Raw genomic sequence first — 25960 nt, 5'->3', positions numbered from 1 at the left:
ATCTGATCCCGCCTAAAACTGTACAATTATGTGCTCTAGTGCTATCTTTTTCTCCACCTTGTTTCTCCTTTCCAATGCTATATCCTGGTGCCCATCCCCCTTCCAAATTAGTTTAACCCCCCACCCCGCACAATACCAGCGAACCTCCCCTCGAGGACATTGGTCCCGGCCCTATTGAGGTGCAAACTGTCCGGCCTGTACAGGTCCCACCTTCCCCAGGACTAGTCCCAATGGCCTAGGAATCTAAAGCCCTCCCCTCCTGCACTATCTCTGCAGCCACGCATTCATCTGCTCCATCCTCCTATTTCTATGCTCACTGGCGCGTGGCACTGGGAGTAGTCCGGAGATTACTACCTTTGAGGTCCTGCTTCTTAATCTCTTTCCTAACTCCTTGAAATCTGCCTGCATCACCTCATCCCTCTTTCTACCTATCCCGTTGGTGCCAATACGGACCACGACCTCTGGCTGTTCACCCTCCCCCATCTCCCCCCCCCCCCCCCCACAGAATGTTCTGCAGCCACTTCATGATATCCTTGACCCTGGCACCAGGGAGGCAAAATGCCATCCAGGGTTCACGTCTGCAGCCGCAGAAACGCCTAACTATAGAATCCCCTATCACTATTACTCTCCTGACCTTTCTCCTTCTCCCCCCCCCCCCCCCCCCCACCCCTTACAACTGAGCCATCCATGGTGATGTGGACTTGGCTCTGGTTGCACTCCACACAGGAAACCTCTCCCTCACCAGTGTTCAGGTTAGAGAGCGAGATGCCCTCAAGGGACTTCTGCATGGTCGTCCTTGTCTATCTGGCGGTCACCATGTCCCTCTCTGTCTGTACTCTCAAGCTACGGGGTGACCACCTCCTGAAACGTGCTATTGATATAGATCTCAGTCTTGCGGACACATTGCAATGACGCCAGCTGCCGCTCAAGCTCCGAAATCCGGAGCTCGAGCTCCTCCAGCTGACGACTCTTCCGGCATCTGTGGTTGTCCAGGACACAGGAAGCATCCTGGAGTTCCCACATGGCACAGCCCTTGCATTCCACGGGTGTGAGCTGCCCTGCCATGCCTCTATTTATTAGATTGTTTACTAAACTTAACAAAAATAAAGCCTTAAAAAAACTCACCAGTGACCAGCCAATCAGCTCTTTCTCCTGTTTATAGTTTTATTAGTCTACTTAATAAACTAATTTAAGTTATTAAATTGAATAAATTAACAGCAGTTAGAGACCAATGAGGTAAACTGTGTGTGGAGGCGGAAGACGTGGGTATGACTCTTAATGAATACTTTGCATCTGTCTTCACAAAAGGTGGGGGGGGGGTGCAGACGATGCTGACCTTATAGTCATGATGTGGAAATGCCGGTGATGGACTGGGGTTGACAATTGTAAACAATTTTACAACACCAAGCTATAGTCCAACAAATTTATTTTAAATTTCACAAGCTTTCGGAGGCTTCCTCCTTCCTCAGGTGAATGGTGTGGAAAGCTTGTGAAATTTAAAATAAATTTGTTGGACCATAGCTTGACCTTATAGTCAAGGAGGAGGAGTGTGAAATATTGGATGGGACAAACAGAGAGAGAGGAAATATTAAGGGGTTTAGCATCTTTGAAATTAGGTAAATCGTCAGTCCCAGATGAAATGAATCCCAGGCTCTTGAGAAGCAAGGGAAGAAAAAGCAGAGGCTCTGACCCTCATTTTCCAATCCTCTCTGGCTATAGGTGTGGTGCCGGAGGACTGCTCACATTGTACTGTTGTTTAAAAAGGGAGAAAGGGACAGACTGAATAATTACAGGCCAGTCAGCCTAACCTCGGTGGTGGGCAAATTATTCAAAACAATTCTGAGGGACAGGATAAACAGTCATTTAGAAAGGCACAGATTAACCAAGGACAGTCAGCACGGATTTGATAAGGAAAGGTCGCATTTGACTAACTTGATTGAACTTTTTGAGGAGGTAACAAGGAGGGTCGATGACGGTAGCGCGTTTGATGTAGTCAACATGGATTTTAACAAGGCTTTTGACAAGATCCTACTTGGCAGGATGGTCAGAAAAGTAAACACCCATGGGACCCAAGGGAAAGTGGCAAGTTGGATCCAGAATTGGCTCAGTGGCAGGAAGCAAAGGGTAATGCTCGACTGGTGTTTGTGTGACTGGAAGGCTGTTTCTCGTGGGGTTCCACAGGGCTTAGTACTAGGTCCCTTCCATTTTACATACTTGTAGAAGCTCTTACAATCTGTTCTATTTTTCGTGTTAGTTTACTCTCATTCAATTTTCTGCCTCTATCAATTTCTTGGTCATGTTTTGCGGATTTCTAAAACCCTCCCAATCCTCAATAGGCTTACTACTCTTTTTGGCAACATTGTAAGCATTACCTTTTAATTTAATACTATCCTTAACTTCTCTAGTTAGCTAAGGTTGGATCACTTTTCCTGTGGAGTTTTTATTCCTCAAGGGAATGTATATTCATTGAGAATTATGAATTACTTCTTTAAATGTTCACCATTGCTTAACTACCGTCATATAGGACGATAGAAAAGATACAGCACAGAAGGGGGCCATACGGCCCATCGTGTCCACACCGACTCATAAGAACATAAGAAATAGGAGCAGGAGTAGACCAATCGGCCCTTCGAGCCTGCTCCGCCATTTAATAAGATCATTGTAAACAATTTTACAACACCAAGTTATAGTCCAACGATTTTATTTTTAGGTCTTTTCCACACTGCCTGAGGAAGGGGAAAGCCCCCGAAAGCTTGTGGGATTAAAAATAAAATCGTTGGACTATAACTTGGTGTTGTAAAATTGTTTACAATTGTTAACCCCAGTCCATCACCGGCATCTCCACATAATAAGATCATGGCTGATCTGATCCTATCTGACTCGAAGAACAACCAAGTGCCCATTCTAATCCCACCTTCCAGCACCCGGTCCATAGCCCTGCAGCTTACAGCACTTCAGGTGCAGGTCCAGGTACTTTTAAAAAGAGTTGAGGGTCCCTGCCTCTACCACCAATTCGGGCAGTGAATTCCATACACCCACCACACTCTGGGTAAAAAAGTTTTTCCTCAAGTCCCCTCTAATCCTTCCGCCAATCATCTTAAATCTATGTCCTCTAGTTTTTGAACTCTCCGCTAGGGGAAACAGGTACTTCCTGTCTACTCTATCTGGACCGCTCATAATTTTGTACACCTCAATCAAGTCACCCCTCAGCCTCCTCTGCTCCAAGGAAAACAACCCCAGCCTATCCAATCTCTCCTCGTAGCTGCAATTTTCAAGCCCTGGTAACATTCTTGTAAATCTTCTCTGCACTCTCTCCAGAGCAATTACGTCCTTCCTGTAATGTGGTGACCAGAACTGCACACAATACTCCAGCTGTGGCCTTACCAGCGTTATATACAGTTCCATTATTACATCCCTGCTTATGTATTCTATACCTCGGCTAATAACGGAGAGCATTCCGTATGCCTTCTTCACAACCTTATCTACCTGAACTGCCACCTTCAGGGACCTGTGCACATGCACTCGCACTCCAAGGTCTCTCACTTCCTCTACCCCTCTCAATATATTCCCGTTTACTGCCTATTTCCTTTTACTGTTTACCCTCCCTAAATGCATTGCCTCTAACTTCTAGGAACGTAGGAACAGGAGTAGGCCATTCAGCCCCTCGTGCCTGCTCCGCCATTTGATACGATCATGGCTGATCTGTGATCTAACTCCATATACCTGCCTTTGGCCCATATCCCTTAATATCTTTGGTTGCCAAAAACCTATCTATCTCAGATTTAAATTTAGCAATTGAGCTAGTATCAATTGCCGTTTGCGGAAGAGAGTTCCAAACTTCTACCACCCTTTGTATGTAGAAATGTTTTCTAATCTCACTCCTGAAAGGTCTGGCTCTAATTTTTAAGACTATGCCCCCTACTTCTAGAATCCCCAACCAGTGGAAATAGTTTCTCTCTAGCCACACTATCTGTTCTCCTTAATATCTTATAAACTTCGATCAGATCACCCCTTAACCTTCGAAACTCCAGAGAATATAACCCCAATTTGTGTAATCTCTCCTTGTAACTTAACCCTTGAAGTCCAGGTATCAGTCCAGTAAACCTACACTGCACTCCCTCCAAGGCCAATATGTCCTTCTGAAGGTGCGGTGCCCAGAACTGCTCACAGTACTCCAGGTGCGGTCTAACCAGGGTTTTGTATAGCTGCAGCATAACTTCTGCCCCCTTGTACTCTAATCCTCTACAGAAAAAGGCCAGCATTCCATTAGCCTTATTGATTATTTTCTGCACCTGTTCATGACACTTCAATGATCTATGTACCTGAACCCCTAAGTCCCTTTGGACATCCACTGTTTTTAACTTTTTACCATTTAGAAAGGACCCTGTTCTATCCTTTTTTGATCCAAAGTGGATGACCTCACATTTGTCTACATTGAATTCCATTTGCCACAGTTTTGCCCATTCACCTAATCTATCAATATCCCTTTCTAATTTTATGATTTCATCTACACTGCTTACAATGCCACCAATCTTTGTGTCATCGGCAAACTTAGATATGAGACTTTCTATGACTTCATCTAAGTCGTCAATAAATATTGTGAATAATTGAGGCCCCAAGACACATCCCTGCGGGACTCCACTAGTCACATCCTGCCAATGTGAGTACCTTCCCATTATCCCTACTCTCTGTCGCCTTTCGCTCAGCCAACTTCCGAACCAAGTCCGTAATTTTCCCTTGATTCCATGGGCTTCTATCTGAGCTAACAGTCTCTTGTGTGGGACCTTATCAAATGCCTTCTGGAAGTCCATATAAATAACATCCATTGACATTCCCTTGTCCACTACTTTAGTCACCTCTTCAAAAAATTCAATCAGGTTTGCCACTTTTTCGCCCATCCCACCAACCCATTGATATATTCTTGGAGTCCACAGCTATCCTACATAAGAACATAAGAAATAGGAGCAGGAGCAGGCCAATCAGCCCTTCGAGCCTGCTCCGCCAATCAATAAGATCATGGCTGATCTGATCCTAACCTCAAATCTAAATTCATGTCCAATTTCCTGCCCGCTCCCCGTAACCCCTAATTCCCTTTACTATCAACTACAACTACATGGCCGATTTTTGTGTCATCTGCAAATTTGCCAATCATGCCCCCTACATTCGAGTCCAAATCATTAATATATACCACAAACAACAAGGGACCCAACACTGAGCCCTGTGGCACACCACTGGAAATGGATTTCCATTCACAAAGACATCCATCCACTTTTACACTTTGTTTCCTGTTACTGAGACAATTTTGGATCCAATTCGTCACATTTCCCTGTATCCCATGGGCTTTTACCTTTCTGACCAGTCTGCCATGTGGGACTTTGTCAAATGCCTTACTAAAATCCATGTCGACAACATCCACTGCACTACCCTCATCAATCCTCCTGGTCACTTCCTCAAAGAATTCAATCAGATTTGTACGGCATGATCTTCCCTGAACAAATCCATGCTGACTATCCCTGATTGAACCATGCCTTTACAGGTGACAGTTTATCCTATCTCTCAGTATTGATTCTAATAGGTTCCCCACCACCGAGGTAAGACTGACCAGCCTAGAATTGTTCAGCCTTTCCCTCGTACCCTTTTTAAACAATGGTACTATGTTTCCAATCTTCCAGTCCTCCGGTAGCTCCCCTGAATCGAGTGAGGATTGGAAAATGATCCTCAGAGCATCCGCTATTTCCTCCCTGGCTTCCTTCAATAGCCTAGGAAACAATCCAGCCGGCCCTGGTGACTTATCAACTTTCAAGGATTCCAGTCCCTCTTGTACTTCCCCTCTTGTTATGTTTACCTTATCTAATATTTCACACCGCTCCTCTTTAACTATTATATCCAGATCATCCATTTCCTTTGTGAATACGGAGACAAAATATTCATTTAAAACCCTACCCACATCCTCTGCTTCTACACACAAGTTACCCTTATCATCCCTGATAGGTCCCACCTTTTCCTTAGCTATCCTCTTGTTCTTAATGTACTGATAAAACATCTTTGGGTTTTCTTTAATCTTACTAGCTAATATTTTTTCATGCCCTCTCTTCGCTTTCCTTATTTCCTTTTTTACGTCATCCCTGTACTTTCTATACTCCTCTCGGCTTTCTGCAGTATTTAGTTTTCTGTGACAGTCATAAGCTTTCTTTTTCTGCTTCATCTTGCCCCGTATACTTCTAGACAACCCGGGGGCTCTAAATTTGGCAGTGCCACCCTTTTTCTTTGAGGGGACGTGTCTGCACTGTATCCGTAGAATTTCACTTTCTAGTGCCTCCCACTGGCTTGCCACTGATTTCTCCTCAAGTAGTTATGTACAGTCCACTTCTGCCAAATCACCTCTTAGTTTGTAAAATTTGCCTTCTCCCAATTTAAAACGTTTATTCCTGATTTAACTCTGTCCTTTTCCATAATAATGCTAAAACTAACTGAATTGTGGTCACAATCCCCAATATGGTCACCCACTGTCAATTCACCCACTTGCCCATCTTCATTCCCCAGGACTAAATCTAGAATTGCATCCCCTCTTGTTGGGGTTGTCACGTTCTGGCTAAAAAAGTTCTCCTGGACACCAACCAAGAATTTTGCACCCTCTGTGCCCCTCACACTGTTTGAATCCCAGTTGATGTTAGGGTAGTTGAAGTCCCCGACTATTATTGCCCTCTTATTTTTGCACTCAGAAATTTGCCGACATATTTGTTCTTCTATCTCCCTTTTACTATTCGAGGGTCTATAGTACACTCTGTGTAGTGTGACTGCCCCTTTTTTATTTCTTAGCTCAACCCATTTGGCCTTGATTGATGATCCATTTAGCATATCATCCCTTCTCACAACTGTAATTGATTCTTTAACCAATAATGCTACCCCCCACCTCCTTTTTTTTTAATCACCCACTCTAGCCTGCCTGAATACTCTAATCCAGGGATATTGAGCTGCCAATTATCCCCCTCTTTAAGCCAGGTTTCCGTTATAGCAATAATATCATGCTGCCATGTGTCTATCTGTGCCCTTAGCTCATCTGCTTTGTTTGTAATACTCCTTGCATTGCAGTATACACCCTTTAACCCCGTCAAATTCCTGTGCTGAACACTATTTAACCTTTGCTTCTTTTGCCTTTCTGAGTCACGAACTACGTCACTAACTGCTTTTCTACTTCCCGTTTCCTGGTCTGAATTTACCCTATCTGTACCTGCCCTTTGGTTCCCATCCCCCTGCCATACTAGTTTAAACCCTCCCCAACAGAACGAGCAAATGCCCCCGCGAGGATATTGGTCCTGGTTCTGCTTGGGTGCAACCCGTCCAGCTTGTACAGGTCCCGCCTTTCCCAGAATCGGTCCCAATGCCTCAGGAATTTAAACCCCTCCCTCCTACACCATCTCTCAAGCCATGCATTCATCTGGTCTATTCTCCTATTTCTGCTCTCGCTAGCATGTGGCACTGGGAGTAATCCTGAGATTACTACCTTAGAGGTCCTGCTTTTTAATTTATTTCCTAATTCTCTATATTCTGCATGCAGGACCTCATTCCTTTTCTTTTATAACCGATGTCGTTGGTACCGATATGGACCACGACCTCTGGCTGTTTACCCTCCCCCTTCAGAATGTCCTGCAGCCGCTCCGTGACATCCTTGACCCTAGCACCAGGGAGGCAACATATCATCCTGGAGTCACGTCTGCAGCCGCAGAAGCGCCTATCTGTTCCCCTTACGATGGAATCCCCGATCACTATTGCTCTCCCATTCTTTTTCCTCCCCTCCTGTGCAGCTGAGTCACTCGTGGTGCCACGATCTTGGCACTTGCTACTTTCTCCTGATACGCCATCTCCCCCAACAATATGCAAAGTGAATATCTGTTTGAGAGGGACATGGTCCCAGGGGACTCCTGCTCTACCTGCCTCGTCCTTTTACTCTGCCTGGCGGTCACCCATTTCCCTTCTGCCTGCGTAATCTTTACCTGCGGTGTGACCACCTCGCCGAACGTGCTATCCACGATAATCTCAGCATCGCGGATGCTCCACAGTGAATCCACCCGCAGCTCCAGCTCCGAAATGCTGTTAGCCAGTAGCTGCAACTGGACACATTTCCTGCACACACGGTCACCAGGGACACCGGTAGTGTCCATGACTTCCCAAATAGTGCAGGAGGAGCATATCATGGGTGATAATCTAATTTTCCAATCTAACTTAACCAACTCGCCCCTCATACCTACATAATTGGCTTTGTTTAAATTTATGAACCTAGGGCAGGGGGACTGTGATATACTCGAACATATTAACATCGAGCGGGAGGAGGTATTGGCGGTTTTAGCAGGCCTAAAAATGGATAAATCCCCAGGCCCGGACGAAATGTATCCCAGGCTACTGTGTGAGGCAAAGGAGGAGATTGCGGGGGCTCTAACACATATATTCAGAACCTCTCTGGCCACAGGGGATGTGCCAGAGGACTGGAGAACCGCTAATGTAGTACCATTATTCAAGAAGGGGAGTAGGGAAAAACCGGGGAACTACAGGCCAGTGAGCCTAACATCAGTGGTAGGAAAATTATTGGAAAAAATTCTGAAGGACAAAATTAGTCTCCACTTGGAGAAGCAAGGATTAATCAGGGATAGTCAACATGGCTTTGTCAAGGGAAGATCATGTCTGACTAATTTGATTGAATTTTTTGAGGGAGTGACTAGGCGTGTGGATGAGGGTAACGCAGTGGATGTGGTATACATGGATTTCAGTAAGGCCTTCGATAAAGTCCCCCACAGGAGACTGGTCAAGAAGGTATGAGCCCATGGAATCCAGGGTGCCTTGGCACTTTGGATACAAAACTGGCTTAGTGGCAGAAGGCAGAGGGTGATGGTCGAAGGTTGTTTTTGTGACTGGAAGCCTGTGGCCAGTGGGGTACCACAGGGATCGGTGCTGGGTCCCTTGCTGTTTGTGGTCTACATTAATGACTTGGATATGAATGTAAAAGGTATGATCAGTAAGTTCGCTGATGATACAAAAATTGGTAGGGTGGTAAATAGCGAGGAGGATAGCCTCAGTCTGCAGGACGATATAGATGGGTTGGTCAGATGGGCGGAACAGTGGCAAATGGAATTTAACCCGGAAAAGTGCGAGGTGATGCACTTTGGAGGGACTAACAAGGCAAGGGAATACACAACGAATGGGAGGACCCTAGGCAAGACAGAGGGTCAGAGGGATCTTGGTGTGCAAGTTCACAGATCCCTGAAGGCGGCGGAACAGGTAGATAAGGTGGTAAAGAAGGCATATGGGATACTTGCCTTTATTAGCCGAGGCATAGAATATAAGAGCAAGGAGGTTATGATGGAGCTGTATAAAACACTGGTTAGGCCACAGCTGGAGTACTGTGTGCAGTTCTGGTCGCCACACTACAGGAAGGATGTGATCGCTTTGGAGAGGGTGCAGAGGAGATTCACCAGGATGTTACCAGGGCTGGAGCGCTTCAGCTATGAAGAGAGACTGGGAAGATTGGGTTTGTTTTCCTTGGAGCAGAGGAGGCTGAGGGGGGACATGATTGAGGTGTACAAAATTATGAGGGGCACAGATAGGATGGATACTAAGGAGCTTTTTCCCTTCGTTGAGGGATCTATAACAAGGGGACATAGATTCAAGGTAAAAGGCGGGAGGTTTAGAGGGGATTTGAGAAAGAACTTTTTCACCCAGAGGGTGGTTGGAGTCTGGAACTCACTGCCTGAAAGGGTTGTGGAGGCAGGAACCCTCACAACATTCAAGAAGCATTTGGATGAGCACTTGAAATGCCATAGCATACAAGGCTACGGACCAAATGCTGGAATATGGGATTAGAGTAGACAGGGCTTGATGGCCGGCGCGGACACGATGGGCCGAAGGGCCTCTATCCGTGCTGTATAACTCTATGACTCTAGTTTCGGACTTAACTACATCACTCTCAAACTTGATATGAAATTATATCATATTATGATCATTCTCCCTCAGAGGATCCCTAACTATACGATTACTAATTAACCCAGTCTTAATACATAATACTAGATCTAAAATGGCCTGTTCCCTAGTTGGTTCCTCGACATATTGTTCTAGAACACTGTCTCAAATGCATTCCATGAACTCATCCCCTAAACTACTTTTGCCAATTTGGCCCAGTCTATATGAACATTAAAGTCCCCCACGATTATTGCATTACTCTTGTTACATGCTCCTCTAATTTCCTGATTTATACACTGTCCAACACTATAACCATTGTTGGGGGCCTGTAAACTACTCCCACCTGTGTTTTCTGTCCCTTGTTATTTCTTATCTCCACCCATACTGATTCTACATCCTGATTTTCTAAGCTAAAATTCTCTCTCACTACTGTCCTTATCTCATCCTTTATTATCAGAGCTCCCCCCCACCTCCTTTTCCATTTTGCCTATCTTTTCTAAAGGTTAAGTACCCTGGAACATTTAATTTCCAACCTTGGTCACTGCCACCACGTCTCAGTAATGGCTACTAGATCAAACCCATTTATCTTTATTTGTGCCATTAATTCATCTATCTCGTTACGAATACTTCGTGCATTTGGATAAAGTGCCTTTGCTTTTAACTTTTTACTATTTTTCCCTGATATGACCTTAGTCACTAATGCCTTATTATCTTTGTTAAACTCTCTGTCCCTTCCTAGCACAGTCCGCTTGTTTTTACCCAAAATCGCTACTCTGCTCTACAGCCTTGACTTTTCTCTTTAGACTGAAACATTTACCCTTACCTGAAGCCCCCCCCCTTATTAGTTTAAAGCCCTATCTACCAGAATCACAAGGGAACAAAATATCCATCTTAGAGCACATTTCTTACACGGCTTGATACATGACCAGTCTCTTGGATGAATCAGTGTTTCGAACACCTTCACAAGTTGTATGTGCATGGCTGTTACGTTTCAGTAGCAAGAGGCGCGCGCGGGCGGCCAAAACGAGAGGCGCGCCCGCGGGCGGCCAAATCGAGAGGCGGGGGCGCGCCCGCGGGCGGCCATAATGAGACAGACAGACAGACAAGAGACACACATACAGCGAGAGGCATGTGCACACTCCTTCATCCGAAGACACACAAGATATACACAAGATATGCACACTGCCTCTTAAGACTCACCCCTCTCCCCCCACCACGAGACACCCTCGCTCCCACCAACACACCTCCTCGCTTCCACTTCCACCCCCTCCCCCAGTCCCAGTCCCCCAAGAGACACCACCACACCCACACCCCCACCCCCCCCACCAAGAAAGACATGGTCCGCTCCCTTGAGAGCCACTCTAGCCTCCAGGGTTGGAGGAAAGTTTTTTAATTAAAAAGTGAATAGAGAATATAAAAAGTTCTAGTTAATCAAATTTTTTGTTGATCACTTGATTTTGCTGTGCCTTTTTAAAATGTTCAACTCTGCAATTTCACCCAGCGTTATTCATATCGATCGCTGGTGATAGAAGCAGGTTCTTGCTAAGTGACATTCAATGGCAAGCCTGCAGAGAACAATCCTTCATCTCCACGAAAAGCCCTAGGAAATTCTAAATTTGTTGGTATGTTCATTCTTTTGGAGATTTGAACAGAACAGAATGACAAACCTGCTGATGAATCCTCGCTCTCTCCATATCCAGATTGCCATTTCGGCCTCGGGCATCAAGCAGTAACTGTTCAGCTTCCATCACCCATTGATTCAGGTCATTCAAGTCACAGTGAAACTGTCGCCATTCCTCCACAGCCTTATCAAAACAGCTGCCAAAAAGACAGAAAATTCAGTACCCAGCGCAATCCTTTTTAATTCCATTCTTCACTCACTAAACCAGTAGCCAGCTGATGTACGTAACAGGACTTCCTCAGACACTATCTATATTTACTACTGTTTCAGGAACTGCAGGATATGTACCTGCTTTGCCTGTAGAAACCCTCACATTCAGCCCGCACTCATCATCAGATCAATCAAATCTGTTTCATCCAAATATACCAATTACTTGTATAAGATCTTAGTTTAGGCCAGTGTTGGAATTCGTGTGTGCAGTTTTGGGTACCTCATTATAGGACGGATATAAAACCAAACTGTAAAAGGTGCAGCATAGATTCACTGGGATGTTACCACGGACTCGAAGGGCCAAATGGCCTCCTTCTGTGCTGTAACCATTCTATGATGAGGGGGTCACAGTTATGAGTGGAGATGTGAGATCTTTGGGCTTTTTTTCACTAGAGCTGAGAAGGTGAAAGGGAAATCTGATAGAAGTCTTCAAGATTAAGAAGAGTTATGATGAGGCAATCACAAATAGCTTCTATTGGTTGGGAACAGCAAAAACAAGATAATTACAAAAAGAATTAGAGAGGAAAGTAGAAGAAAATGTCTTTACACAGTCAGTGATTAGAATGTGGAATTCTCTGTCACAAACCTTTGTGGATTCAAAGTCTATGAATACTTTTAAAGGAGAATTAAATGGCTGTTTGAAAAAAGAGGAATATTAAAGGGTATGGGGTGCAAACAGCGAGGAGTGTAGGATTAGGCTAGGTAGCTTGTGGAGAAAAACACAGGCCGAATGTTTCTGTGCTGTACAATTCTATCACTCCATGCACGGGACGATGTCCTGAAGGCAAGCAATTTCTAGCACTACATAATGTTAATATATTGCTTTATAATCAGTATAATTACTTCACCAGCATAAATCCAAGCTTGATTTTATTTGGTTGTTACCGACGTCTTCAACTTGCATTTAATCATTTCAGATTTCACACAGTATTCCATTGGCTGCTTACAAAGCACAGATTTAACAATTTAGAAATTCTCAAAAGAGAAGCACCAAAATAAAAGGAGTTTTGACTTCATGGTGCCACCATTGTGTGCATTCTAACAAATCAATTATTTCCACATTCACCTCAGCTTCCTTCGAGATGACCAGAATTCACTTCGGTTGGAGATAACGTAACACGGTAAAGGCCAAACAATCAAGCTCGGCCTCCAGCAAGCATTCCTCCCCTACCCGCTAACTAGGTGCTGGTGGAAACAAGGCTTCTCCCAGTTCTGATGAAAGGTTATCAATCTGAAACGTTAACTCTGTTTCTCTCTCCACAGATGCTGCCTGACCGTATTTCCAGCATTTTCTGTTTTTATTCCTTTCTTTATAACAAAGTTCATTAAAAACTCAGAGTGAAGAACATGATGGTAAATTACCCCATCACCTGAAGGCAACAATGGATTCATCAAATTTAGCCCATGTCTGCCACAAATGAAACTTTGTGCAAATGAGCAGCAATCATTTGCTGGCTAAATACAATTAAAATATTTTAGAGTTCCTACAGCTCATAAAATAGGCAACATGTTTTTCAGTTTATATAAAGGCAAAAAAAAATTGTTAGTGTTGAGTTCTGATGAAGGGTCATTCTCAAAACGTTAACCTTGCTTCCTCCCTCAGGTGCTGATCAACGTGCTCTGTATTAACAGCATAGATCAGTCCCATCTACCTGCCTTCCCACCATACCCTTCAATTCCATCTCTCTGTTAAACCAGTTTATACTGTCTCCTTCAACGGTTCTACCTGGTTACTTACTGCACAACCCTATTATCCAATGGGTGAAAAAGTTCTGCCGACTCTTAGTCCTAATTTTTAATCTATGCCCCGATATGAAATTTTCACCATAGTGAACTAATTTAGACTCATTTTGTCAATTCCTTTCATAATTTTAAAATCTGCAATTATATCATCTCAAAGTTCCTTCTCCTCCAAAGGAAACAAGCCCAACTTCCTTAACATTTCCTCTTTGCTTAAACTCCCAATTCCTGGAATCATCTTTGATCCCCCTCTGTACCCTCAAAAGGGCAAAATATTCTTCCTGCAACTAGGTGATTGTAACTACACCCAGTGTTCCAGAGGGGTCAGACCAACACCTTATAAAGCAACACAACCTATTCGGATTTGTATTGTAACCCTTTGCTAAACTATCCCAATATTTTATTTGTCCGTTTTCTTCCCACTGCAGATAAGAACTTATTGTAAACAATTTTACAACACCAAGTTATAGTCCAACAATTTTATTTTAAATTCACAAGCTTTCGGAGGCTTCCCCCTTCGTCAGGTGAACGATGTGAAATGAAATCCTCGAAATGAAATCGCATTTATAATTCACAGAACAATGCTTGGTGAAAACTTGATGTCTGTGTCTAAATGCGCGATCTTCTTGGATATCCTTTCCACTGTGAGCCGGCAGTTTGTGGTGTTGATGGTAGTCATGATGTGGAGATGCCGGTGATGGACTGGGGTTGACAATTGTAAACAATTTTACAACACCAAGTTATAGTCCAGCAATTTTATTTTAAATTCACAAGCTTTCGGAGCTTAGACAGTTTTATCAACTGATCTTTCTCCTGTTCAGTATTGTCACATTTAACACACACTATAACCCCACGATCTCTCTCCTGATCAGCACAGAGTCCCATTTAACACGCTACAAACACATGATGTCTCTCCTGATCAGTATGCAGTACAATTGTTTTATTTAACACACTCCCTGTTTTTGTTCCTTACTCCCATACTAATTACTTCAGTTATCCACATGACATAAGATTTGCCACATATTGGCCCAGTCACCCTCTGAATCTGGTTGCATTGTTCCTGCCTGTTTACTCTGCTTATTTTGGTATCATCTGCAAGTTTCCAAAATTGTCCGTCTTTCAGTTTACTACATGTGGAGTCCTAGTTATGTAGAACAAAAGTTTCATTCAACTAGAAGCCTCAACCTACAAGGTCTTGGCTGTGAAATGACTTTCTTTATAGGCTACAAGTTAGAATCATAGAATGATTACAGCACAGGAGGAGGCCATTCGGCCCATCGAGCCCATGCTGGCTCTTTGTAAGAGCAATCCAGTTAGTTTCATTGCCCCGGTCTTTCCCCGCAGCCCTGCAAATTTTTTCCCTTCAAGTATTTATCCGATTTCTTTTTGAAAGCCAAGATTGAATCTGCTTCCACCACCCTTTCAGGCAGCACATTCCAGATCCTAACGACACGCTCCGTAAGCTGTTGCTGATGCCTGAAAATATCAATTACTAATCTAATTTTCTGCTAGCAATGTTAATCAGAATGAAACGAAGACTGATTAGGAGACAGTCAAGTGAATTGTAAAAGTGTAAAGTTTCCCCAGCAGACAAGCAACAAAACACTGTCGCTGACGTTTTGCTGGCAAATGTAACGCTCCAACGAGAAAGAGTCTAACCACCTCCCCTTGACATTCAACGGCATTACCATCACCGAATCCCCGACCATCAACATCCTAGGGGTCACCATTGACCAGAAACTTAACTGGACCAGCCACATAAATACTGTGGCTACAAGAGCAGGTCAGAGGCTGGGTATTCTGCGGCAAGTGACTCACCTCCTCACTCCCCAAAGCCTTTCCACCATCTACAAGGCACAAATCAGGAGTGTGATGGAATATTCTCCACTTGCCTGGAAGACTGCAGCTCCAACAACACTCAAGAAGCTCGACACCATCCAGGACAAAGCCGCCCACTTGATTGGCACCCCATCCACCACCCTAAACATTCACTCCCTTCACCACTGGTGCACTGTGGCTGCAGTGTGTACCATCCATAGGATGCACTGCAGCAACTCGCCAAAGCTTCTTCGACAGCACCTCCCAAACCCACGACCTCTACCACCTAGAAGGACAAGGGCAGCAGGCACATGGGTACAACACCACCTGCACGTTCCCCTCCAAGTCACACACCATCCCGACTTGGAAATATATCGCCGTTCCTTCATCGTCGCTGGGTCAAAATCCTGGAACTCCCTTCCTAACAGCACTGTGGGAGGACCTTCACCACACGGACTGCAGCGGTTCAAGAAGGCGGCTCACCACCACCTTCTCAAGGGCAATTAGGGATGGGCAATAAATGCTGGCCTCGCCAGCGACACCCACATCCCATGAACGAATAAAAAAAAAATTATTATTCAAACTGAAAAGTTCACCAGCAGTTTGCTGGTTGTCAGTGCTAAATTCAAGCTCACTTTTAGAAGCTGATTTTTTTTCCCCTCTCCAGACCCAGGACATTGACACTAACAGGAGCAGCTCCAATACCTCTTCAAATGGCATCAATGTGACCTTTTCTCCATATGGCTCAGTAGCATAACTAACTGAACCATTAGAGAAGTTTTCATGCCCTTTTAACAAACTCAAGTCATAAGATTCTGTCTGAAATTTTCATTGCAGCAACAACGCAGGACACGAGCACTTGGCTAATGTAAAAGTAAATCTGCTGACCCCCTCTGCTAGCAGATAACACTGGTTCCTTACCTTTTGCGATCATTATACATTCTGTTCACTCGATCCCATTCTGCATGGAGCTGCGTCAGTGCGTCCCCTATTTGCACAACTTCAGCTGCAGAAGCTTCGAGGAAGGCATCGGGCTGATTCTCATGGATATCCTCGATTTGCTCTCCAAGTTTCTCCAGCATGTCCTTTATATTCTGTGAGAGATGCAAGCATGCAGTTAACTCAGACATCACTGGATGGCTAGCTACTAATGAAGGGGTGATATTTCGAAAACCAAACATTTAATGAACAGTGCAAATATTGCAACCAAATCTATCAGCTACAGGAAATAAAAGCTAGATGGCCTCTGGCTCTGAGCAACACAAAGCAATCTGCCCACAAGATACTCTTCACTAATAGGCACAGATAACCTCAATCAGCGGCTAAGTGACAAGCAATTTTCCAAGAACATTCTCCCGATCCTTCATCTTTGTTTTAGCCATTTAACTGACAGCAAAAAAACCTGCAAACTATGAATTCAATCGCTATACTAAATTAACCAACAAAATCAATGGCCTGTAATAAGATTGAAACTTATCCGGCCAAAAGAGAGATCTGATTGTGGCAATTGAGCTCACAGCAATGTCTGTTTTACTAATTGGGCTCTGACAACTGAGTGGTGCAGCTACCAGTGGGATGCGTGCAAGCAAATGGAGCATAACAATTCCAAAAAAACATTTTCTTTGTTAGTTGGAATGCTCAGGAACCCCTTCTCCATCACAACTGGGATTAATGTAGAGCCACATAAAAAGGGATTGTTTATTCAAAATAGTATTTGTGCACCAAAAATACAACATCAGCTCGTGTGGAGTACAAACACCAGCATGGACCTGTTGAGCCAAATGGCCAGTTCCTCTGCTGTACATTCTATGTAACATCAATGCTACATTGAGTAATCATACAAATACACCACCAGCTCAGGTTTTGAATGAAAAATATAGACACATAGTCCTCGAGAAGAGTGGTTAGCTGATCACTTCCATGGCTTTGCCACTTGAACAGGGCATTAAGAGGTAGACATCAGCAGCTCCAATAAATTCAACCCCACCCCATTGCCCATTCCTACTGTTTTACCACTGCAACACTGAAATGGGGTATTACGAGTTAGACAACATCAGCTCCAGTCAACCCAACCTCACCCCACCCTTGTGAAGAAGTGTCTGGCTTTGCACTTGGCCCAACAAGATCAAGTAGTTACTGTACAGCAAGTTCCAACCAGCAAACCCACATCCTACCACAGCACATCAATCCACTAACCTACCAGTTGTCTTGTATACCTTAAAGATTGTTAGTTTCCTTAAAGACACTGACTTTTTCAACGGTATTTTTAAAAATAATTTGAAAGCCATCAGCCTGTATTTATGTCCCAGTTACACTGCACGCTTGGCCCTGGTGCACCATGGTGTCAGCAAGACCACCGAGAGGTGACCTTGATCCAGGAGCACTACACATCACCTGCACTGTAAGCGCAGCCTGTGCAGTGGCTACTTTATATAAGCGTAAAACAAAGTTTAAAGGCTAGAATCATAGAATGGTTACAGCACAGAAGGGGGCCATTTGGCCCATTGCCCACGCCGGCTCTTTGTAAGAGCAATCGAGTTAGTCCCATTCCCCCACACTTTCCCCGCAGCCCTGCAAATTTTTTCCCTTCAAGTATTTATCAAATTCCTTTTTAAAAGCCATGATTGAATCTGCTTGCACCAACCTTTCAGGCAGTGCGTTCCAGATCATAACCATTCGCTTTATAAAAACTTTTCCCTCATGTCCCTTTGGTTCTTTTGCCAATCACCTTAAATCTGCGTCCTCTGGTTACTGACCCTTCCGCCAATGGGAACAGTTTCACTTTATTTACTTTATCTAAACCTGTCATAATTTTGAACACCTCTATCAAGTCTCTACTCAACCTTCTATCAAGTCTCTACTCAACCTTCTATCAAGTCTCTACTCAACCTTCTATCAAGTCTCTACTCAACCTTCTATCAAGTCTCTACTCAACCTTCTATCAAGTCTCTACTCAACCTTCTATCAAGTCTCTACTCAACCTTCTATCAAGTCTCTACTCAACCTTCTATCAAGTCTCTACTCAACCTTCTATCAAGTCTCTACTCAACCTTCTATCAAGTCTCTACTCAACCTTCTATCAAGTCTCTACTCAACCTTCTATCAAGTCTCTACTCAACCTTCTATCAAGTCTCTACTCAACCTTCTTTACTCTAAGGAAAATAACCCCAGCTTTTCTAGTCTATCCACATAACTGAAGTCCCTCATCCCTGGAACCATTCTAATAAATCTTTTCTGCACCCTCTCAGGGCCTTCACATCCTCCCTACAAAGTGCGGTTTCCAGAATTGGACACAATACTCCAGTTGTGATCAAACCAGTGTTTTATAAAGGTTCATCATTACTTCCTTGCTTTTGTACTCTATGCCTCTATATGTAAAGCCCAGGATCCCGCATGCTTTTTTAACTGCTTTCTCAAGCTGTCCTGCCATCTTCAAAGATTTGTGCACATATACCCACAGGACTCTCTGCTCCTGCAACCCCTTCAGAATTGTAGCATTTAGTTCATTTTGCATCTCCTCATTCTTCCCACCAAAATGTATCACTTCACACTTTTCTGCATTAAATTTCATCTACCACATGTCCGCCCATGCCACCAGCCTGTCTATGTCCTCTTGAACTCTTATCACTATCCTCCTCACTGTTTAATACACTACCAAGTTTTGTGTCATCTGCAAATTTTGAAATTGTGCCCTGTACACCCAAGTCCAAGTCATTAATATATATCAAGAAAAGCAGTGGTCCTAGTACTGGCCCCAGGGGAGCACCACTGTACACCTCCCTCCAGTCCACTACTCTGTGTTTCTTGTCACTTAGCCAATTTCATATCCATGCTGCCACTGCCCCTTTTATTCCATGGGCTTCAACTTTGCCGACGAGCCTATTATATGGCACTTTATCAAACACCTTTTGAAAGTCCATATATACATCAACCGCATTGCCCTCATCAACCCTCTCTGTTAACTCATCAAAAAACTCAATCAAGTTTGTTAAACACAATTTCCTTAGCTGGCATGGAATTGTTAAAGGCAAATTGTGTTTAACAAACTTTCCTTAATTAATCCACACTTGATCAAGTGACTGTTAATTTTGTCCCAGATTATCGTTTCAAAAAGTTTCCCCATCACCGAGGTTAAACTGATTGGCCTGTAGATGCTGTGTTTATCCTTACACCCTTGGTCTGAAAATAAAATTAACTGGAAAATGTTACCATAGGGATCAAAGTTTTCACTCAAGGTCGCTTAACTCTCACATTGGTCAACAGCCAGTATTCCATTCCATGTGGAATCATAACTAATTCAGCAATGCTAATGAGCTGGAATGGCAAATAACAGTGAAATGCTTCATTAAAACATACAATCCAGCATCACTGTGCACTTATCCACACCCAGACCTTGTCTTCAAAACTGACAGGGCAATTAGTGGTTCGGAGGGCAGACATTGCAGATTTCAAACAATCTCCCAATGCAGAAAGAACTGAAGTAAGAAACGCTTTTATACTTTTGACACAGAGCTTAAAGCACAAATTACCTTCCCTGGACTGCTTTCAACAACCAGTGCAGTTGATAATCCGACACAGATTAAAAGCTACCTTGTCTGAAAATGGTAGATCTTATCAATTGGAAACAAATTAGCCATTATAAAAATGAGACTGACTAGCACCAGTGCACATCAAGGTGCATCTCTGGATGTCTCAAATTCCTGCTTTTTTCCCCTCTCAGGCAATTAAAAACTCTCTTCTTTTCTGTTGCTCAGTCCTTGCACCATCTCAATTTATCTTTCCTTTCATCTCTGTGCGGGTATTATCTTCTCTCCTCTCCAGTTTGTTTCTTCGGATATATGCTCTCAATCTAGTTTTTTTTAATCTTGTGATCACCCAAGCTTCCTCCCCCAGATCAGCAGCCTGTATCCTTTCATATCATCACATATTTCATGCCTTGGGTCACCAAACTGAGTCCATGTACATTACAACTTCTGCTACAGTGCTATTTTACATACAAGTTAAACACTACACTAACCTTTTGAGTAAAGGTTTCCTTATTTTTCAAAATACCTATTCTTTCAATCATGGAACAAAAACAAAAATATTTGGTATAATTTTGATTAAAATTAAATGACAATGATTCATATTTTGTTTTTTTTAAGTTATTTGGACACAGAAGTTGTGACATGCAGAATGATAAGGGGTGGGGGGATTTAATGGCAAGTTCGTGTCAAAAAGAGAGTAGAGATTAATATTGAGGCGGTGATCTTATTACTAGGTTAAAACTATGTTAATTTCACTTGTATTACAGAATTGCTCCCATTGGAAGTGGTTTTGCAATGTGTGCCAGGTTCTCTGCTGTTGAATCTGCCTCATTTAAAGCAAGGTCTCCGAATATACGTGATGTGGAGATGCCGGTGATGGACGCTACACGTTCATGTCACGCTACACGTTACCCCACCAGCAAACAAATGTTATCTGTTTTTAATATAACGGGTCATTTGCTGTCTTTTCTATGTTTCTGCCTCTCTATCTCTGTTTTTTTTTGGTGGTTTGTATATTCGGAGCAATTTTGCAGCACCAAGTTAGGGCACGAGATACCCCAGGAAACCTCCTCCTGTAAGGAGTTTTGGGCCTCTCCAACAGTACTGCTTCGTTTACTTCACATGGTTGCACTTTGATAGCAACTGTTAAGAACAAATGGGATATGGAATCTTCCACTGAATTGCAGCTTGTAATTCACTCTTATGTTACATACACAGAATCACGACATTGAAGAAAACCATTTAGCCCATCATGCCAGCTCTTCAATTGAAGCTATCTACTCAAAGCCCATTTCCCCGCCCTTAACCCATAACTTTTTATATCCTTCCTTTTCAAATATTTATTCAATTCCCTCTTAAATTATGTTATAGTCTTGGACTCAATAGTCACCTGTGGTAAAATATTCCATGCTCTAAGTTTCTATTATTTATGAACCCATCGGCATATAATATGCATGAAAAAATGAACTTGAATTCATACAGCACTTTTCAAGTCCTTAAAGCACTTCACAGCCAATTAATCACTTTTGAAGTGTATTTATTTGTTATGTAGACAAATGCGGCAGCCAATTTGCACTCAGTAAGGTTCTACAATCAGCAAATTAGATAAATAACTAGTTAATCTATTAAGAAAGTAAGTGTTTATAAAATGAATCAGGACAAACTAGCGAATTCCCTGTGGCATTGCTCGGTTAGTTGGAGGATGCATAGTTTTGTAACAGAGCTGTTTTACCATGTAATGTACAATGCATTGCATAATACAGGGCTTTTATACCTTGCTCACAGGTATAAAAGCCCTTGCTCACAGTGTATTATGTAATACAGGGCTGTATTATATTGTAATTCAATGTATGGTAGGGTTAGATGTCATCATTTGGCTTATTCACAGAAATAAGCATTAACAAACCACTTTTCCAGTACATCCAACACACCTTTAGGGAATCTTCCTGGCTTGAGAAGTCCTCATATTTTCCGTTGTTCAATTCTGGCGCATTCAGTAGTAGTTCGACATCAGCTAGAGCCAGCAATGCTTTGTTAATGTCCAGGAGATAATCTGATGGGAAGTACTGTGAAGCCATCCCTGCACTGGTGGTGTAATGGCCAGCGATAACTCTGGTTTCCTGAGGATGAGAGGTAGCAGTATGAAGTTGACTCTAACAAAGCAATAACCTCCAATGGTCAAATTCTGGATTTCTTGGTCAGTAGTGCTGCCAGCTTTTCAAAGTCACATTTGCATTACATTTTCAGAAAAGCAGTGAAATCCCACTAACAATCAGTGCAAATGTTAGAATGGCTAGTTACACATTTCAAAATAAATGAATCCTTGCTCTCTAATATTTTAGATTTAATAAAATTAGCAAAACATAAGCTTACTGGACTCTTTAAATGCAGAGGTTGATAAGTAGAAAACTGGGTCTCTATTTGTTGCCAGCGCTTATCCACACTGATGTTGTCCTTTCCTGGAGAGGCACTATACCGTCCCAGGTTTTGGCCCTTCTTTGTTAAGGCAGTGAAGTCCTCCCTTCGTTGCTCAAACTCTTGGGTCAGTTCCTGGAAAGAAAAAGCACATTTTGAGACAACTTCCCTGGATTATATTAGTATTTCTTGAGCGCACACATCACTTTTTCCTTCTCCCATACAACTCTGCAGACTAGGGCAAGACAGATAACTGCTCCCATCTCACTGCTAAAGCCACTGCTGGCCAGTCACCATAAGCTTTACATCAGCAACTCAGTGGAGACACATTCCAAATTTCCCCTCCTCCCACCCCTATTTGAGTGCGTGTCAATTACGTTGTACTATTTTCACACAATATTGTTGGTGTTAGTTTATTCGCAAAGTAGCAATCAGCAGTTCCATGTTTTTAGTCCTAATTATCACCTAGTCAAAACTCTTAACAACAGTACTTCTGGAGAGAAAATATCCTGTATTAATATAATGAGACACAAGGAACAGGCCAAAAAACAGAAATTAAAAGCAGCTTAATTTTACTACCTGTAATCTCTTCTCGTCTTCTGAACCATAGGAGTCCAAAAGTCGTTGCTCAATGTCATCCAGCCACTGCAGGAAGTGGCTTTCCTCTCTCTTGAACTGGTACCACCCAGGTGACAGCTCACCTACTTGCTCCTTCTGCATTAATTTTGCTTCCTAAATGCCAGAGTAAAAAACATTCTATCTTCAATCTTAATGAGTTCATCCCACAGTAGTTAAAGATAAAGGTCTTTGAATAACCAGACTACACTGCAGCAACCTGGTGACTGTTTACAAAGATCGATCTCTGTCCACAGATAATTATGTGGTTAACACCAAGGCTACAAACTGGTCTGAACACTCCAACCACTCAATATATTTAAAGATCCAACAAGGGTGGCTATTGTTTAACCGTTTCTTATATGATTACATTCTTCTGATTATTTCTAATAGGGTAACATTAGCTTTTCTCTTACCTTAATGGTGCCATACTTTGTCTGTAGAAGAATCAGTTTTCTGTGGATTTGTTTCCGTCTTCCATCGTCATCAGTCAGCTGCAGCAGCCGCTCCCCTTTCTGTAGCATCTCCTCCATATCAGCTTCCTCTTCGTCCATCTAGAAACACAGTCTCTTAAGTAGAAAGCAGACAATATAGGCACACACGTGCACAGATTCAGAAAAGCTCCTCTGTATTTAGGTCCTTATGTAAATAGTGCAAGGACCTAATACATAATAACAACTTACATTTATTTCGTGCCTTTAATGTAGAAAAAGTCCCGAGGTGCTTCACAAAGGAAGAAAGGAAAACAAGCTCAGCCTTTGTAGGATAGTTTAGAGAGTTAAACAAAGGTTTGCTCGAAGATAAGTCTTGAGAAGGCTTTTAAAGGCAAGGTGAAGGCGGTCAAGAGGAGAATTTGAGAATAAACAGTAGGGCCAAGACAGTTGAAGACTCTACTATCAATAGTGGAGTGAGGGTGGAGATGCACAGAAGGCCAGAGTCAGGGTCCTGAAGGCACACATGGATGAGGGTAAAATGGGGTGAAGAGGTGAAGCGATTTGTCAATGAGATCAAGGATTGATGACACATGTATGGTTCATACTCACTTATGTATGCAGAGGATCAGATCAAACACTCAGCTTCACATATACAGAGTCAAAAGTTGGTATATGACCCAGAAATTAGAAATAAAACTTTCTTCATTAAAAGCATCAAAGGAGGACCGGGTGGTGCAGTGGATGAAGACACTGCCTTTTGTCTCTAAAATGCAAGACTACAAGCTACCAATGAAGAATTCTATTCGAGCCGTCCTAGCTCACCCATCGAGTGCGCGATTTAGTTTGATCGTAATTTCCTCCAATTTTCGTTCTACTGTTCTGGCTATATAGTTTACATTCTTTAAAATCCTCTGAGTCCTTTTCCAACTGAAGCTAGAGACTGCCAAATATCCCATATCGATAGAAGTCTTACAAATGTCAGATGGAGACAAGTTCATCCCACAAATCCAGGTAGAATTCAAAGGCAGATCCCAGAGGTGAAAAAAGTGATAAATCACTGCGCCAACCAGTTCCCCTAACCAAAGGTAGCATTTAAGGGTGCCATTATACAAAAGACCTACACACTATTATGTACAGGTGGCAGACATACACTGCCAGCAGTTCCATGCACTGAGTAGTGAGGAAACAACTGTGCACCCGACAGCTGGCTGTGCTCTCCAACGAGTTAAATGCCATTGTAGGAGAGAGCAGGGCAAGTCACATGCACTCTCCAAATGTTAAAAATATTCAGAAGTAATAATATACCCAGGCAGTATAATAGATTTTCACCAGACTGGAGTAATACTGCATCCTGTGCAAAACTTCAGTCATGTGAGACCATCTCCTAGAGATAGCCTCACACTTCTGGGCTTCAGTGCACCAAGAAGTCGGTTCGCTGGCTGACTCCAAGTCACAGTACACTTTTGCATGGATGCGGAGGTGAAAGTGCTGCACGCACTCATAGTTAATAGTATAATGACTGTAGAATAAGACTCCAAGACAAGGCCCCAAGCATTAGGCTGCCTTCTGAACATGACTACTTTGGCTGCTTTCAACTTGGATGAGGCACCACCACACGGGAACAGCAAACCAGTACTGGACAAAAACAAAGTGACCACAAATGCTGGGAGTCTTACATACTTAATTATTTGGAATTCTCCACCCAAGAGGGCTGTGGATGCTCAGTCATTGAGTATATTCAAGACTGAAATCGATAGATTTTTGAGCTCTAAGGGAATCGAGGGATGTGGGGAATGGGCGGGAAAGTGGAGTTGAAGTCGAAGATCAGCCATGATCTTACTGAATGGCGGAGCAGGCTCGAGGGGCCGAATGACCTACTCCTGTTCCCATTTCTTATGTTCTTACGTTCTAATACAAAACAGTAAATGCTGGACTGGAAATGGTCAGTCAGCAGTTATGACAAGATGTCTGCACACAAGACATCAGCCTCTGAAAAAACAGGTTAACATTTTGGGTATGGATCCCCTGTCAGAACTGCTGCGCTTTTCCAGCATTCTCTGTTTTTATTTTTTTTTAAAAGCAGTAGGGAGCAAAGCAGATGCTCTACCAACAATTTCTGCTCTTTGGCTAAAGATTCTTCCATTGAACCAGAAATGTAAACTAATGCCAACACAAGAACTGCTTAGATGACATGTAATGCTTTAAAGCACTTAATACAATCTGCATGGTCCAAGTCAAGATGAAGTCTGGATCTTTAACTGGTAGATGCAATGCCACTGAGAAGCCCTACATAGTTACAAAGAGTTACATAGAGTCTACAGCACAAAAACAGGCCATTCGGCCCAACTGATCTATGCCGGTGTTTATGCTCCACACGAGCCTCCTCCCACCCTCCTTCATCTCACTATCAGCATATCCTTCTATTCCTTTATTCCTCATGTGATAATTTAGCTTCCCTTTTAATGCAGCTATGCTATTTGCCTCAACCACACCTTGTGGTAGCGAGTTCCACATTCTAACCATTCTTTGGGTAAAGAAGTTTCTCCTGAATTCCCTATTGGATTTATTAG

General features: G+C 43.0%; 1 protein-coding gene across 1 annotated transcript in view; it reads right to left on the bottom strand.

Annotated features, from left to right (window-relative positions):
• The window catches only part of utrn (utrophin), a 664298-nt gene that overhangs the window by 410909 nt on the left and 227429 nt on the right, over positions 1-25960 (bottom strand). Inside the window, exons 38-43 of the mRNA XM_067989572.1 lie at positions 23373-23510; positions 22921-23073; positions 22300-22476; positions 21858-22046; positions 16322-16494; positions 11619-11769 (exon numbers count right to left, since the gene is read on the bottom strand). Of these exons, the coding sequence (XP_067845673.1) occupies positions 11619-11769; positions 16322-16494; positions 21858-22046; positions 22300-22476; positions 22921-23073; positions 23373-23510 (981 nt within the window). The remainder of the gene's footprint in view (positions 1-11618; positions 11770-16321; positions 16495-21857; positions 22047-22299; positions 22477-22920; positions 23074-23372; positions 23511-25960) is intronic.

Source organism: Heptranchias perlo, chromosome 8, assembly GCF_035084215.1.
Source record: "Heptranchias perlo isolate sHepPer1 chromosome 8, sHepPer1.hap1, whole genome shotgun sequence".
NCBI classification, from domain to species: domain Eukaryota; kingdom Metazoa; phylum Chordata; class Chondrichthyes; order Hexanchiformes; family Hexanchidae; genus Heptranchias; species Heptranchias perlo.
Note: the sequence above shows the minus strand (reverse complement) of the source record. Positions and strands in the feature narration are given on the sequence as shown.